The sequence below is a fragment of the Rhamphochromis longiceps genome, linkage group LG8, assembly GCF_057381845.1.
Source record: "Rhamphochromis longiceps isolate RC_006_pf linkage group LG8, R_longiceps_female_GT1.1, whole genome shotgun sequence".
Classification (NCBI taxonomy): domain Eukaryota; kingdom Metazoa; phylum Chordata; class Actinopteri; order Cichliformes; family Cichlidae; genus Rhamphochromis; species Rhamphochromis longiceps.
The window spans coordinates 26,627,263-26,642,108 of record NC_140564.1 but is presented as its reverse complement, the minus strand read 5'-3'; the positions used below and the strand labels follow the sequence as shown (position 1 = coordinate 26,642,108).

Below are 14,846 nucleotides of genomic sequence, written 5' to 3'. Positions count from 1 at the left end.
AAGATTTAAAACTGAATTATTTATCAGATGCCGTTGAGTAAGCTGGAGATGTTCAGGATTCTCCAGCAGAGCAGATTACAGTTTGTCTCATCTTGAAAATACTTCCTCACACACAGAATGTAAACCCTACGGAGAAGAAAGTGAAGATCTTCCTCCATGTTTAACACGAGGTTGCATTTCATCTCCCGAAACACCGGGGGACACCTCACCATCTGTGTTTGTGCGTGTGATTAATAGATGTCCTGACACTGATGCACAGGTTCCCACACAGGTGTGTACAGCTGTGCGCTGATGTGTTTTGACACGCAAAACAAAACGAAGCAAACTCGATTTGTTTTTCCCCACATGGATTGTATTCGTTATTTTTTGTTTCGCTCTGCAATAGATAGAGAATACGTGTCAAACATGCAGACACTTTGCATGCTGGCACTAGCTAACACTACTCCTCCCTGTGAACAAACAGCAGAGGAAGAAAAACTCAAATCTGTGACAATAATCAATTACAAGTAAGAGTTCTGCATTTAGTACTTTAATTGGAAGTGCAAGTTTTTAAATATAATGAGGAAAATGGAGAAGTAAAAACATTAAATGTAAGTAATGAATGAAAAACACAAGGTTTTACTTTTTTTAACTGATTAAAAAAGTAAATTATTACACTAATAAATAATTCACAAATGAATTGATGATTCATATGAAAGAAAATAAGAATTCTTTTAAAAATTATATCTGAGAGGCTGTAATTACAAATGTTCAGTATACATTTACCATCCGTATTTGTATTTTATTTATACAATGTTTATTTGTAAAATTTAAACAACACATGTTAACACGAGTGCATTTAAACAGAATGCAACTATACAGTGCATATAAAACGTTTAGCCACAGCTACCTTGCAGACCGTGTCCCTGGTTGGGCTTTTTAAAGACACAACATATCAATGCAAATATCAGATCAAACAGAAAACAGCAACAATGACCACACAAGCCATAATTTTGCCTGTTAATTAAAATTTTTAAGATTTGATGGCAAAGAGTTCAGAATCTGTGCGCCTTTTAAAATTTAAGAAGCTGTACTGAATAAATTTCACTGTATAAAATCATTTCTAGATAATTTCCAGCCCTTCCCTGCTTCCCGTACTCTGATTCCTCCTATTTTTTTCATATTTATAAATAACAAATAATTAGTTGATGGTTTTCCTGCAACATTTTGTACAGGGTGGGCCATTTATATGGATACACCGTAATAAAATGGGAATGGTTGGTGATATTAAAGTCCTGTTTGTGGCACATTAGTATATGTGAGAGGGCAAACTCCTCAAGATGGGTGGTGACCATGGTGGCCATTTAGAAGTCGGCCATCTTGGATACAACTTTTGTTTTCTCAATAGGAAGAGGGCCATGTGACACATCAAACTTATTGGTAATGTCACAAGAAAAACAATGGTGTGCTTGGTTTCAACGTAACTTTATTCTTTCATGAGTTATTTACAAGTTTCTGACCACTTATAACATGTGTTCAATGTGCTGCCCATTGTGTTGGATTGTCAATGCAACCCTCTTCTTTAGGACTTTAATATCACCAACCATTCCCATTTTATTACGGTGTATCCATATAAATGGCCCACCCTGTAGTTTGATATGTTTTACTTTTCTTTTTAACAAACCTGCTGCATGCTATTTTTAGGTTAAACATCACTTTTAGCACAAGCAGAAGCACAAAAGGGCTTTTTATAGCAAGCTGGGATTAAGAAGACATCACAAAAAAAAAGCAGTTTATTATTTTGGATGATTTTATTTATTCAAAGAGTATCTTTAGAGTATTTTTTGTCGTAGTCGTGTTTTTCAGAGTTATATCCAGCAGACTGACAGATTTTGTGTCAATGAATCGTCCTCCTGGGAAAGCTGATCGTTTTGTGCGACACTGTGTAGCTTTATCAATGCCAAATTGTTGGGTCTAAACATGCAACCCTGCTGGAATCAGACCACGAGAGACTGCGAACAGAACACAAGATCCACTCGTACGTTTTACTTCCAAGGGGAGACTGCGCTCAGAGCTAACACAAGCACACCTGTAGCCAACTCCAAAGCTCCAGTCTCCCCTCACAGCTTTTACTCCGTTACACAACCTCTCACCGTAAAACCCCTGTGGTGTATCGTAAAACCTAAGGCACTGTGTGTGTGTGCATGCATGTGCAAGCACGTGAGTGCATGTGTATGTGTCTCTGCAGATGTGACTTCCTGCCACACAATATATGCTTACAACTGTTCAACCACATTTCCTAGTTATCCAAAGGTCATCTCCCCTCACCTGTATATGGCTTAACCCCTTTAATGGTTCGCCATATACAAGCACAGGCGAGCCCCTAAATGGCCGGGAGTAACCATCCCTTACCAGATAAGGAACCAGAAGCTTTAGATGGAATGTGCCTGCAGTTAAACACTATACCCTTCTCTACCATCCTGCATGTGGGGGAGGAGAACAGAAGAATATCTAAACATGCAGTTTAAGACAAGGTTTACAAATTTAAGCACAACAATGACAACATTTAACAATTCACCCCAACACAAATGTTGTGGGACGACAGTTTTGTACTATTCACTGTTTGGCTGCCTGACAGCATTTTATCTGATCCCTTTGTTTAAGTAAAACTGCCATCACTTTAGATGTTTGACTCTGTCAGTTAACCTGATAAATAAACTGAGGTGTTGAGGTAATTGGTTTTTAACTATTTATTAATGGCCTATTTATTCTCAGGTCCTACTACCCTCTCTGCTCCTTTAGACAATATACTTATCTTATCTTAAGTAACCTTCTGGAAAAACCTGTGTGTGTGTGTTTGTGTTGTAGTGGTGTGGCGAAAGCCTGGTCCTGGGCTCACTTCGGTCAGGGTTCAGGTCCCATCCTGCTGGATGCGATGAAATGCACAGGAAACGAGCTGTTCCTGGATCAGTGTCCTCATGGCAACTGGGAGCAGCACAACTGTGACCACATGGAGGATGCTGGGGTCTCCTGCAGCCCTTATACAGGTACATGCACCCAAACACACACATACATATACACAGTCACACATAGCAATTGTACACACTGATGAGCTTAAAGCTGCTATTTATAGCCGCTGGGCTCCGAACATCAATAAATCATTACTGCATAGAGCAGCAACATCCTGTTTGTGACAAGTAGGAACAGGATTTATGTGAGCCGAGCAGTAACATATCAATACATGTGACCAAACTCCAAAAATACAGATTTTAATATTAATTTCAGATGTAGCATCTATAAAACAGAATCTTCCCTTTGAGAAAAGAGGATCTGATTTTTGCTTATAACCACAAAATGTTTCAGACGGTGTGGTGCGTCTGGTTGGAGGAGACAGTCCCTGGGAGGGCCGAGTCGAAGTGTTTCATAACGGTGACTGGGGGACGGTGTGTGACGACCACTGGACCCAGCAGCATGCAGAGGTGGTCTGCAGGCAGCTGGGTTACAGGTATGAACACAGTTTTAGTCTTTTTGCATGCAGCTTTTTTCAGTGAAAATTGCAGCTGCACTCTTTGCACCCCAAGTTTGCCATAGTTACAACTAAGAAGACTGCTGTTTGCATTTTGATCACTTTATAAGTAGATGATAAACTCTTCTCATCTCCAGGGGTCACGCTGAGGTCGTATCTGATGGGACGTTTGGCGAGGGCGTGGGCCTGATCCTCCTGGACGATGTCCAGTGCGAGGGATCTGAAACCTCGCTGCTGGATTGCCAACATGGGATCTGGGGACGGACCGACTGCTCCCACAGCGAGGACGTCGGTGTTCGCTGCAGAGGAAGGTCCGACGAGGAGACTAATGAGGTGCCGGTCATTGCACCTTCCACAGGTGAGTGATGGGGATGATTTCATGCAGTAGTTTAGGATGAATCAGCCGATTTGTTTTTTAAATTCTGAAACATTTTTAACTTTTGGGATAATTTTCCTCAGGATCCGCCCTTTACACACCTCCAATATATTCTGGTAGTGTCACATAATGCTTTTAAGTGAGAGGGAGTCAAGTAGACAAATACATTCCTGGGAAAATTTTCGCTGCTGGATCCCTGCTTTGTGTTATGAGCATCTTTTGAGGCAAACATGTTTGTCACTCAAGGTTTTCCACTTTTTATGATTCCATCACATCCTTCCTGATAGTTTCGGCAGTGTCCCACCAGGAATTGACAGATTCTGACATCTGTGAGACCTTATATTGAGGCGATGGCTGTTATTCTCTCAATAATAACTGATAAACGCTAAAAAAGCTGCAAAGAAAACATAGTCAGAAATGCATAGGAGGAATCTGCGGTACTGAACAGGCCAATCGGAGTAGTCACAGCTGTTTCAGGGGAGTTATTGCACACATACGACGCAGATTGAACGCAGAAGTTTAAACCAACTGTAAGTCATCATTTATATACAGCCTTTGTTGTGAACAACTTGAGGCTACCGCCTTGCCGAAGGACATTACAGCAGCAGCACTCCCCACTTAGATTTATTTCCCCAAACTGGCAAACCTCCAGAGCTCTCCTCCTCACCCTTTAAGCCACTCATGCCCAGTGTTTGTATGGACAAAAATAAAGATCAGGTTTTAAAAATAATAACTTGAATTAAATTTACAAAGATATATTTCCTGTCTCAGAACATAATCACAATTTTAAAGAGTTTATTTTCTTTTTCATATAGTGGAAGAAATAAACCAGTTAAACCAGGAGTATCATTGCACCGCACTGCAGAGATTTGGTGGTGCTGAAATTTATTTTGCCACAAAAGGGCAAGATGTTGCTGCAGGCCGCTGCTCGCATGCTGCCTGCCTTCCTTGTTTAAACTGGTGTTTTTCTGTCCAAATGGTTTACATGTCACATGCTGACAGCTGTGAAAATAAAGCGATGTTACTGGCTCTGTTCTCCAGAGGTCCTGCTTCTCCTGTCGACACACACAGTCCATTAGAATGAGAACAGCGGCCGGATAAAGAGACACTGGATGACATTTAACACCGTCAGCGGACATACAGCTACCGTCTCTATAGATGCGCAGGCATGAATATGAATGAGCGTTGTTTTTCTTTTTTCTTTTTTTTGGTTAGGTCCCCTGGTGCGTCTTGTGGGTGGCAGCAGCAGGAAGGAAGGTCGAGTCGAAGTGTATCTCCATGGTGACTGGGGAAGTATTTGCGACTCAGGCTGGAACGATCTGAACGCAGCCGTGGTGTGCAGACAGCTTGGACACAGGTTAATGTTTGTGAGGGTGAATGAGAGATGACAGTTTTAGTGAAAACAAAAACATACCATAAAGTCACATCTTCTTGAATGTGTGTCATCCCCAGCGGTCGAGCAGTTGCAGCTGGAGGGTTTGGTCAGGGGAAAGGACCCGTCCACCTGGACCAGGTGAGGTGCACAGGGAAAGAGGAGTTCCTAGGCGAGTGTCCCTCTCTGGGCCAGAGCATCCAGGGCTGCAGACGAAGGGAGGATGCAGGGGTACGGTGTGACATCACGCCACGAGAATCAACGGCACAGATTAAGCCTGAAGAGCCGAGCTGTGGGCTGAGGAAGATGGCCGAGGAAGATGGCAAGAGGAGGAATCAGGGAGAGGAAAACATACTCAGGTAGGGGGAAAAAATCAGGTAAAACAGAATTAATGAAAATTTAAACCTGTTTTGCTTCACTTCTCAGACCATTTTCTCTAAAATATTCTCAAAAATATTCTCATTGGTGGCTTAACTGGATAGACAAATATATGTATATACACTCAACAAAAATATAAACGCAACACCTTTGTTACTGCTCCCATTCCCCATGGGATGGACGTAGAGACCTAAAATTCATTCCAGATACGCAATATAACCATCCCTCCCAAACAGTGGTCACAAATCAGTCCAAATGTGTGGTAGTGGGCACATCTGCTATATTGAGATAATCCATCCCACCTCACAGGTGTGCCACATCAGGATGCTGATCTGACATCATGAGTAGTGCACAGGTGTACTTCAGACTGCCCACAACAAAAGGCCACCCTGGAATGTGCAGTTTTGTCTCACAGCAAAATGCCACAGATGCCACAAGCAATGAGGGAGCGTGCAATTGGCATGCTGACAGCAGGAATGTCAACCAGATGTGTCGCCCGTGCATTGAATGTTCATTTCTCAACCATAAGCCGTCTCCACAGGCGTTTCAGAGAATATGGCAGCACATCCAACCGGCCTCACAACCGCAGACCTCGTGTAACCACACCAGCCCAGGACCTCCACATCCAGCAGGTTCACCTCCAAGATCGTCTGAGACCAGCCACCCAGACAGCTGCTGGAACAATTGGTTTGCACAACCAAACAATTTCTGCACAAACTGTCAGAAACCGTCTCAGGGACGCTCAACTGCATGCCCGTCGTCCTCATCGGGGTCTTGACCTGACTCCAGCTCGTCGCCGTAACAGACTTGTGTGGGCAAATGCTCACATTCGATGGCGTCTGGCACGTTGGAGAGGTGTGCGCTTCGCGGATGAATCATGGTTCACATTGTTCAGGGCAGATGGCAGCTGAGAATGTCCCAGTTCTTGCATGGCCAGCATACTCACCAGACATGTCACCCATTGAGCATGTTCGGGATGTGCTTGACCGGCGTATACGACAGCGTGTACCAGTTCCCACGAATATCCAACAACCTCGCACAGCCATTGAAGTGGAGTGGACCAACATTCCACAGGCCACAATTGACAATCTGATAGACTCCATGCGACGATGTGTTGCACTGCATGAGGCAAATGGTGGTCACACCAGATACTGACCGGTTCTGGGTCCCCAGACCCCCAATAGCGCAAAAAACTGCACATTCCAGGGTGGCCTTTTGTTGTGGGCAGTCTGAGGTACACCTGTGCACTACTCATGATGTCAGATCAGCATCCTGATGTGGCACACCTGTGAGGTGGGATGGATTATCTCAATATAGCAGATGTGCCCACTACCACACATTTGGACTGATTTGTGACCACTGTTTGGGAGGGATGGTTATATTGTGTATCTGGAATGAATTTTAGGTCTCTACGTCCATCCCATGGGGAATGGGAGCAGTAACAAAGGTGTTGCGTTTATATTTTTGTTGAGTGTATATATATATATATATATATATATATTTGGCTCACCTCCCACCTCCTGCTGGATTATTCATGCAACCTGTGGCTTTCACAGAAATAACATATACAGCACATGCAGGACTTACAGGATTAATACTATTAAAAACGGGTTTTCTAAGATTCTTAGTTTATAATAATTTGTATGCAATTTATAAAAAGTAGAAAAAAGCTGATGGCTGAGTTGATCTCTTTCTACACATCCAGTTAGTAAATTTCATATAAGACACACTATTTAAATTGCTTTTGCCTGCCTGCAAGCTGCTTTGCAACCCACCTCCACCCCGGCTCCTCTTTTCTGTGGTGTGTCTGACTTGGACCTGCTGACCTGCTGCTCCCAGAGCAGACATATGAAACGTTTGGCTAGCTGGTGAATCTTGCACAACTTTTGCTTCCGAGTTGGAAAACATCACGTATTTTGTGGTTATTTTGGTTTGACTGACATTTATATGTTGAACAAAAGTTAATTTGAAAGGGCAACAAGATCAAAAAGAGAAGCAGGAAGTAGTTTTGATCTGTTCGTTCTTCTTGCTCAGGACCACGTGGCCATGGCAGGTGTCTGTGTGGCTTCGGTCTCAGGAAGAAGACAGCAGTCCTCTCTGCAGTGGCACTCTGATCAGCCCCTGCTGGGCCCTGACGTCTGCATACTGTGTCACCAGGTAAATCCAAAGCAATATTAATAAATCAGTTTCTACATTGCAGTGGAACCACTCAGCGCAGTAATACACAAGTGTAAATCACCCTTAAGTTGCTTCTGTCTCTCTCCTGAAGGTTTGGCGGCGATCCGTCCCGGTACGTGGTGATAGTTGGGGGGTCCGAGCGGCGCCTCACACCGGAGCAGGTGGTGGTTCACAGGAAGTTTAAGGGTCAGAGCGGTGGACACGATCTGGCTTTGCTTAAGCTACCTAGCTCAAAGAATCACTGTCTGACCTTTGATCCCAACACCAATGCAGCATGCCTTCCTGCCACTGACACAGACTCAGGGGGAAGTACTCCATCTTCTTGTGTGGTCACGGTTACAGCTGGCTGGACGGGTCCAGGTAGGCAGTTATATAAAGATAAAGTCTGAAAATATGTTTTAGATGAAACATCTGGGTGGAGGAGATCACCAGTTTGTGAGTAGTGTGTTTCAACACAGGTGCACAAATTTGCAGAAGTACAAGAATAACCTGGAATTGTGGAATTTTTGAGGTTTACTTTGACCAGTAAGTTTTATAGAAGGTGCTGGGCTACAAATCAGAAACACTTTCATTCTGAAAATCTGTTCAGTTACATCTGCAGTAACATCTTTAATGACAGTCTAACATTCAACAAACACATATAGAACAGTGAAAATCAGCAAATCTTCACATCAGTATTTCATAGAGGACAGAATATAAATGAGAGAGCAGATGAGCTGGACTAGTGTCAGGAGAAGGATCCCAACAACATGAGGCCGGATTGCTATGAAATTACTATGGAATTTAATACAGGTTTTCCTTTTCCACTGCAAACAAATCACAATGACATCGATGAGTTCCTAACTTTTCCTCTGGCGCCACCGTGTGGTTAATATGTGCACTGTTTGATGAAACTAGCCCTCAGTGGTACATGGATTAACAGGAAACTGCATTTCATTTCATTCCCTGTGATTTGATTTTGTTTAATTAACAGTGAAAGTGCTAATTGACCAATAGGAAAATAACTGTAAATGAGACATGACTCTAAAGGTTCATTTCTATCTGTTGTCTGGTGAAGCCAGTTACAGCAGCTGCTTGAAAATGAAAAAGAATTGTCTCAGTTATCACATGCAGTAGAGCTAATTCATACTGACAAAAAAATTAGCAAAATGCACATCAATCATCAGGCTACGTAACACAAAAGGCAACGAAGAAACAGAAAACATGACACACGCACATCTAAGCCCTCCCACAAGATGAATTTTAATAACTCTGGAGATCCCATCACATTTCATCGTCTTTGTTCAAATACGTGTACAACAATGGCATTTCCATCAGCTGCTTCTGTACTGTCGGGTGCTAATTAGCAAAAGTTAGGGCTTACATTAGAATACTAACAAGGTAATCTAAGCCTGCCCCCCCGCATAATCACGGCTTCACAGAGCTGCTGTAATCTTTCTAAAAATGCTCTAATTTGCAGACTTTTTTCAAAGCAGAAATATAAATGTTGGATAAAGCCATATTCAAAATTATTGTTTCATTTTGTTGCGACATTTTGAACTGAAGGCCTTCATTGTTATGATAACATTCAAAGAGGAAAATGTAACAATAATCTTGAATAACTGAAAAATTAAGGTACTGATCACAGAACAACATCAATTTTCAAGACTTTGTTTAAACAGCTCGTCAGATTCTTACTATAATGATCAGTAGTTCATACAATGAATGGCAACAACACCTTTATCCAACCGTAGTTAAAGCAGATGGGCTACAGCAACAAAACCCAAAATGAGTAAAGTATTAGTATAATATTGTTATTATTAATTATTGAATTAGTGATATGTTGATGATTTTAAATACTTCTATATATTCCTCAGTAGCTTGATCTAAAATAATGCAATTAATCTGAGAAGTTATAAGTAACTAAAACATTAAGTAAATGGAGTATGAAGTTGAATATTCACATTCAGAATGCGATGGAGTAAAATCAGAGCGCAGCATAGTACAAGTACTTGAATAAATATACTCTGTAACATTCCTGCTGGCTCTATCCATGCTCTCATCCAGTGGTTTTGGGGACTATAAGATTAATGGTACTCTACTCCAGTGGCTATGGTGGGGTGGGGGTTCAGGAAGGGTTGGTGCCACTCTATGCGATTCTTCTAGACACACCCCTGAAAGATGGTTGGACATGGATAAACATGAGACCAGTCGGGCAGAAAGATGACTTTATATTCTGTTTCTAAAATCAGTTTCTAAGTTATTGATTGCAGATGTGAGAGTGCTCTGTTGGTACTCTCTCATGTGCTTAAACACAGCACTAATGAGTCCTTTGGCCTAACATGTTATATACCACGGCCCAAAATGAGCATAGAAACATGTTTATACCTGTAGCATCGCCTCAATCAGCTGTTTGCTTTAGTATTTGTAATCCTGTTGTCTTCTTTCTCTTCTTCTAGACTCTGTTCTTGCTTCCTGGGTCCCTCTGATGTCATCATGGCAATGTAAGAAGCGCTATGGCAACAGTTTCTCCAGTCACGGCACCCTGTGTGCTGGCAGTCCTCCAGACACCAGCCTCCTCCATGACGACAGTTGCCAGGGCAACTCTGGAGGCGGGTTAGTGTGTCAGGCGGAGACAGGTCGATGGATCCTCACTGGCGTTGTCGCCGGGGGTTACGGCTGCGCTGATCCCTCCTCACCTGCGCTCTACACGCGAGTCAGCCGCTTCAGGAGCTGGATCGACGAGGTCATCAATGTGCAAGCACGCCCGGAGGCGCCAAACGCACATATACAAGGAGATCTGCCACACAATGACATAACACACATGCACAGCGAGGGCAAAGATGTGTCCTTCCACACGCACGGCAAACACGCACACGATCAGCAGCCATCAAATGAAATCAATGAGATTAAACACACACACTCTCATCATTCACACACCAAAAACACACACACACGCCGGGCGGAGGACGCAAACACACAAATTCTGGTCTGATTGAGGCCGTGCCGTTGGCTTACCACCTGTGCCATGTGACCGCCTGAGGAGGGTTAAAGGATGAGGAAAAGAAAAGAAAGATGCTCCCAATCTTCAGTCAGTGCAAATGGCCGTCTGTCAAATCTGAACTCCGTCTTCGTGAATCGCGGGTGTGTGCTGTGGGCAGGCTTTCCTGAGCTGTACGGGTCATTTGCGGTGCTCGACGTGTGAGTTTCAGCCCGTTTAGACCGAAACAGGTCGACAGATTTATCAGCACGCCGATCAGGCCCTTTTACTGAAAAAAAAAAAAAATCCCAATTGCATGTACTTTAAGGAATCTACTGCTACCGCGTAAAATATTCCGGGGGGAAAATTTTGAGACGGTCACACAAGAATCTATGCTAATTTCACCTATTTACATTGTGTGAGCTTAAGAAAAAGAGCAACACATCAAGTACAAAGGCTGACTGACCATCACTGATGTCCCTTTGAGATGATTAATGTAGATAAACTCCAAACTCCTCGCAGAAGGTGAGGCTCGTCCCACATTAGGTTTTTATAAAAATCCAGATGTGGCTTTCTTTTTCAAACAGGGCTTCTCTCTTCAGGCTGTTGTCTTATACCTTTACTGGTGAAAGTGCAGTTGTTCATTTGGACCCATGACTAAGCTACTCAACTCAGGACCATACCACTGATTTAGCAAGTTTTAGTGCATTTATTACAAATGAGGTCACTTTGCGTTACACACGTTCTCCTTTAGCTTGTTTCTTATTTGTATAGATTAACCTTATTTGCCCCTTTTAAAGCGCTTATTAATGCCTTACTGAGCCAATCTCTTTGTAATCTCTTTTATCTTCCTTCCTTTCACGTCAACTCTCAACCAATCACGGTCTCTCCCTGATCCTGGTTGACCCGGAGGTCTCTTCCTCGTAAAATTGAGTTCTTCCTTCCCACTGTTGCCAACATTGTACTTACAGGGGACTGTCTGATCATTGTAGTAAAAAAGTCTATTGCATCAACTGTTTGGGAATTATTAATACAAAGTTGTTGTACGATTGACTGACAGTCTCATGACCAGATAGGGCAGTTCCCTAATTCTTCTATAATAAATTAAACAGATAAAAGATGCAAAGTTGATTTTAAGTGTTGACCCTGCATTTGAAACATTTAAGGCACAAAGCAATGAAAGTGAAGGTGACCATCATTGGGCTGAAGAACCAAAATAAACCCATCAGAGAAAACTTTAGGAATGGCCAAATCAGCAATCTGGGACATTCTGATTACACTCAAGAACAACAAGGCCAGATTAGGCCTTGCCAGAAAACAGAGGGACAGATGAAACCAAGATTAACTTGTGGCAGAATGATGGGAAGACAAATGTATGAAGAAGGAGAGAAACAACTCATCAAGTTCTGTCAGAGCTTTGCAAGGGAGGAAGCCGAGCATTTGGTGTTGTCCATAGGTTTTAGACTTCAGGCGGGGTTTTGATCCAAGAATTAAAAACAACTGCTATATTGAAAATAATGCCAGTTAATATGTTTTAAAATGGCTGTAATTCCCAAACAGTTAATGGAATACTTTAGTAAAACCCCTTGAATTAAAGCTGAGACTCTGCACTTTAACCACATATTGATTGCGTGATTGAAAATCCACTGCGATGGTGTGCAGAGGCAAAATTTAAAAAAAAAAAAATCTTATTGTCCAAATATTTATGGACAGACCTCTACCTTAACAAACTGATGTAGTGATAAAGTCATGCAAAGTAAGGGATTATTATGTGCTTTGTCTTGATCATTGATATTTGCAGTAAGCAGCAAATATCACACAAACTTAGACTAACCCAATACAACCAAAAGGAAATAAAAAAAATTGAAATACATATGAGAAATTTAATCATTGTGTGTTACATTATATGACAGAAATGTATGATTTTTTCTATTATGCCAGAACCTTTAATAACAACAAAATGCATATTATTCTTGGTTAAATGAAATAAATTTTAAAAAATGGTTAAAATAGAATTTTATAATAATGCCAATGATTTTCTTTTGGCTGTGGTTAAAAAGAAGAATCCCTGCTAGTGTGATTAATGTGTTATTAATTAATGTGATTTTTGTGCAATACTAAATCAAAATCCCTCACACTAAATGTCTTATCTGTAGATATTTTCTCAGAGTAGTCTAGGGGTAAACCAGGCCGCTCATCCTATGATAACAGCATAGAACAAACAGCTGCAGGCGTCTGATCATTGATTTCTGATGTCTGAGCAGGGAAACAAAGGAAACGGTGGCTGAATAACAACAACCTTGTTTGGAAATAAGTCAACGGTTGCATTAAGTGTACTGGTTAAAGAGCTAAAATGTGCAAAAACATTGGTATGGTCCTTTAAAATTGTACAGGACTCTCCTTTTAAAGCCATTGGAAGCTGACTGTTGAGTCATAAATATCTTTTTGTACTGGCTCTAGATAGATAAATAGACAGGTCCTCAGATAGACAGATAGCTAGCTGCTACTTCTGCATTTAGATAGTATGTGTTCTGCATTCATTCTTGACTGGATTAGATAGCCGAGCTGGTGAAGTTAAACGTTGTCTGATCTGTTGTTCTCTGAGCAGATGTGTGATCTGACCAGAAGATGGCAACATTGCTCTATTTTAACAGGGTCCGTCAGGTACCCTGGTGGTTCTTTTTATACTGTTTATGCTGTAAGTGTATGGACTTGTGCTTAATATACTGTGAACCATTGTGTCGTGAAGCATCCTGTAACCTTCAACTCCAACATTTCTCCAAGCCTGTTGTTATAATCCTGTACATAAACTCAAGCCCTGCTACCACAGACTTGATGTTTGACCATGCAGATCCTGTTGGTTCATGTAAATACTGTATGTCTCTGGCTGGGCGATGAGGGCGCAGACAGGCTAAAGGGTTTCAGATGTACTCTTGCTTTACCTGTGTTAAACCCATCAGCTGCTCCTCAGTGTAATGTGCTGAATCATGGTTGAGTATTAAAAATGTGTACCTGCTGAGAACAAGTGAGTGTTGCTGTCGTCTCTGTTTTTAGCACCAGATATTTATTAATTAGCTTTCCTGAACTCTGTTTTCCCCATGTGGCGAGAAAACAAGAAAAGAGCTAAAAAATGCAGTTCCTCTAATGACCACTTGAGGCTCTGAAAGGGAGTGAATTAACATGTTTAGAACCTGAAACGGTGGTTTGGTTACTTTTATTGACTGTATTCTACACATGGGCACTTCTCACGCCAAGAAGAAAAGAAAAATGTGGCCAAAATGCTAAAATTCAAATTGTAAATAACCTAAACTAGTGGTTTTGTCCATCTTTTATTTACAGTCTATGTTTTCATGTCCATTAGATCAGCGATCCCCAACCTTGTCTGACAATATTTTCATGGACTGACCTTTTAAGGTGTCGCGGATAAATACAACAAAATAAAAGCAGTAACGGTACCAAAAAAAGAAGATTTATTCATAACACACAAAGACCCAGGGAAACCGAGCTAACGATAAAAAAATAACGATTAAAAACCGGGAAAACCATAAATTTTACACCCGAGCCTCAACTTTGCGGCCCGGTACCAAATGACTGATGGACCGGTACCGGTCTGTGGCCCGCTGATGGGGACCGCTGAATTAGATTATATTGTCTCAACACTTTCCACTAAGAAATATTAAACTACAAGAAAATCTTTCTGATTTTAATAATCTTGGTTGGTTTCCATACTAGAAACATGGATTTTATAAACTGGGGGGGTGAGATTGCTTACAAAACGTTTCTACCGTCCAAGTAATTGAAAAGTAAATCTGCTTAGCTGCTGCTCTCAGTCACCCATGAGCGCTGTTAATCTCTTCTTTTGTTGGAATGGGCTCCCCTCTGAAATAAAAGGGGATCAGAGGATACCCTTGCTGGACTGGATTGTACAGACTATTGAAAACTGTAGAACGAGTGATTTATAACGAGTATAATTGAGATGGTTTTGTTGGGACAAGGCTAATTATTTATAAATCTGACTAATGATGCTAATGATTTGAACAAGATGGGATGCGATTATTGGGATACAAATTTGAATTTG

The 14,846-nt window shown here is 41.7% G+C and overlaps 1 protein-coding gene across 1 annotated transcript in view; it reads left to right on the top strand.

Annotated features, from left to right (window-relative positions):
- Positions 1–13,785, top strand: part of LOC146663858 (neurotrypsin-like) — a 36,265-nt gene extending 22,480 nt beyond the window's left edge. The window contains exons 7-14 of the mRNA XM_085416789.1: positions 2,848–3,026; positions 3,343–3,484; positions 3,643–3,863; positions 5,097–5,238; positions 5,334–5,612; positions 7,666–7,788; positions 7,901–8,169; positions 10,248–13,785. Of these exons, the coding sequence (XP_085272915.1) occupies positions 2,848–3,026; positions 3,343–3,484; positions 3,643–3,863; positions 5,097–5,238; positions 5,334–5,612; positions 7,666–7,788; positions 7,901–8,169; positions 10,248–10,783 (1,891 nt within the window). The 3' untranslated portion in view covers positions 10,784–13,785. The remainder of the gene's footprint in view (positions 1–2,847; positions 3,027–3,342; positions 3,485–3,642; positions 3,864–5,096; positions 5,239–5,333; positions 5,613–7,665; positions 7,789–7,900; positions 8,170–10,247) is intronic.
- The last annotated feature ends 1,061 nt before the right edge of the window (positions 13,786–14,846 follow it).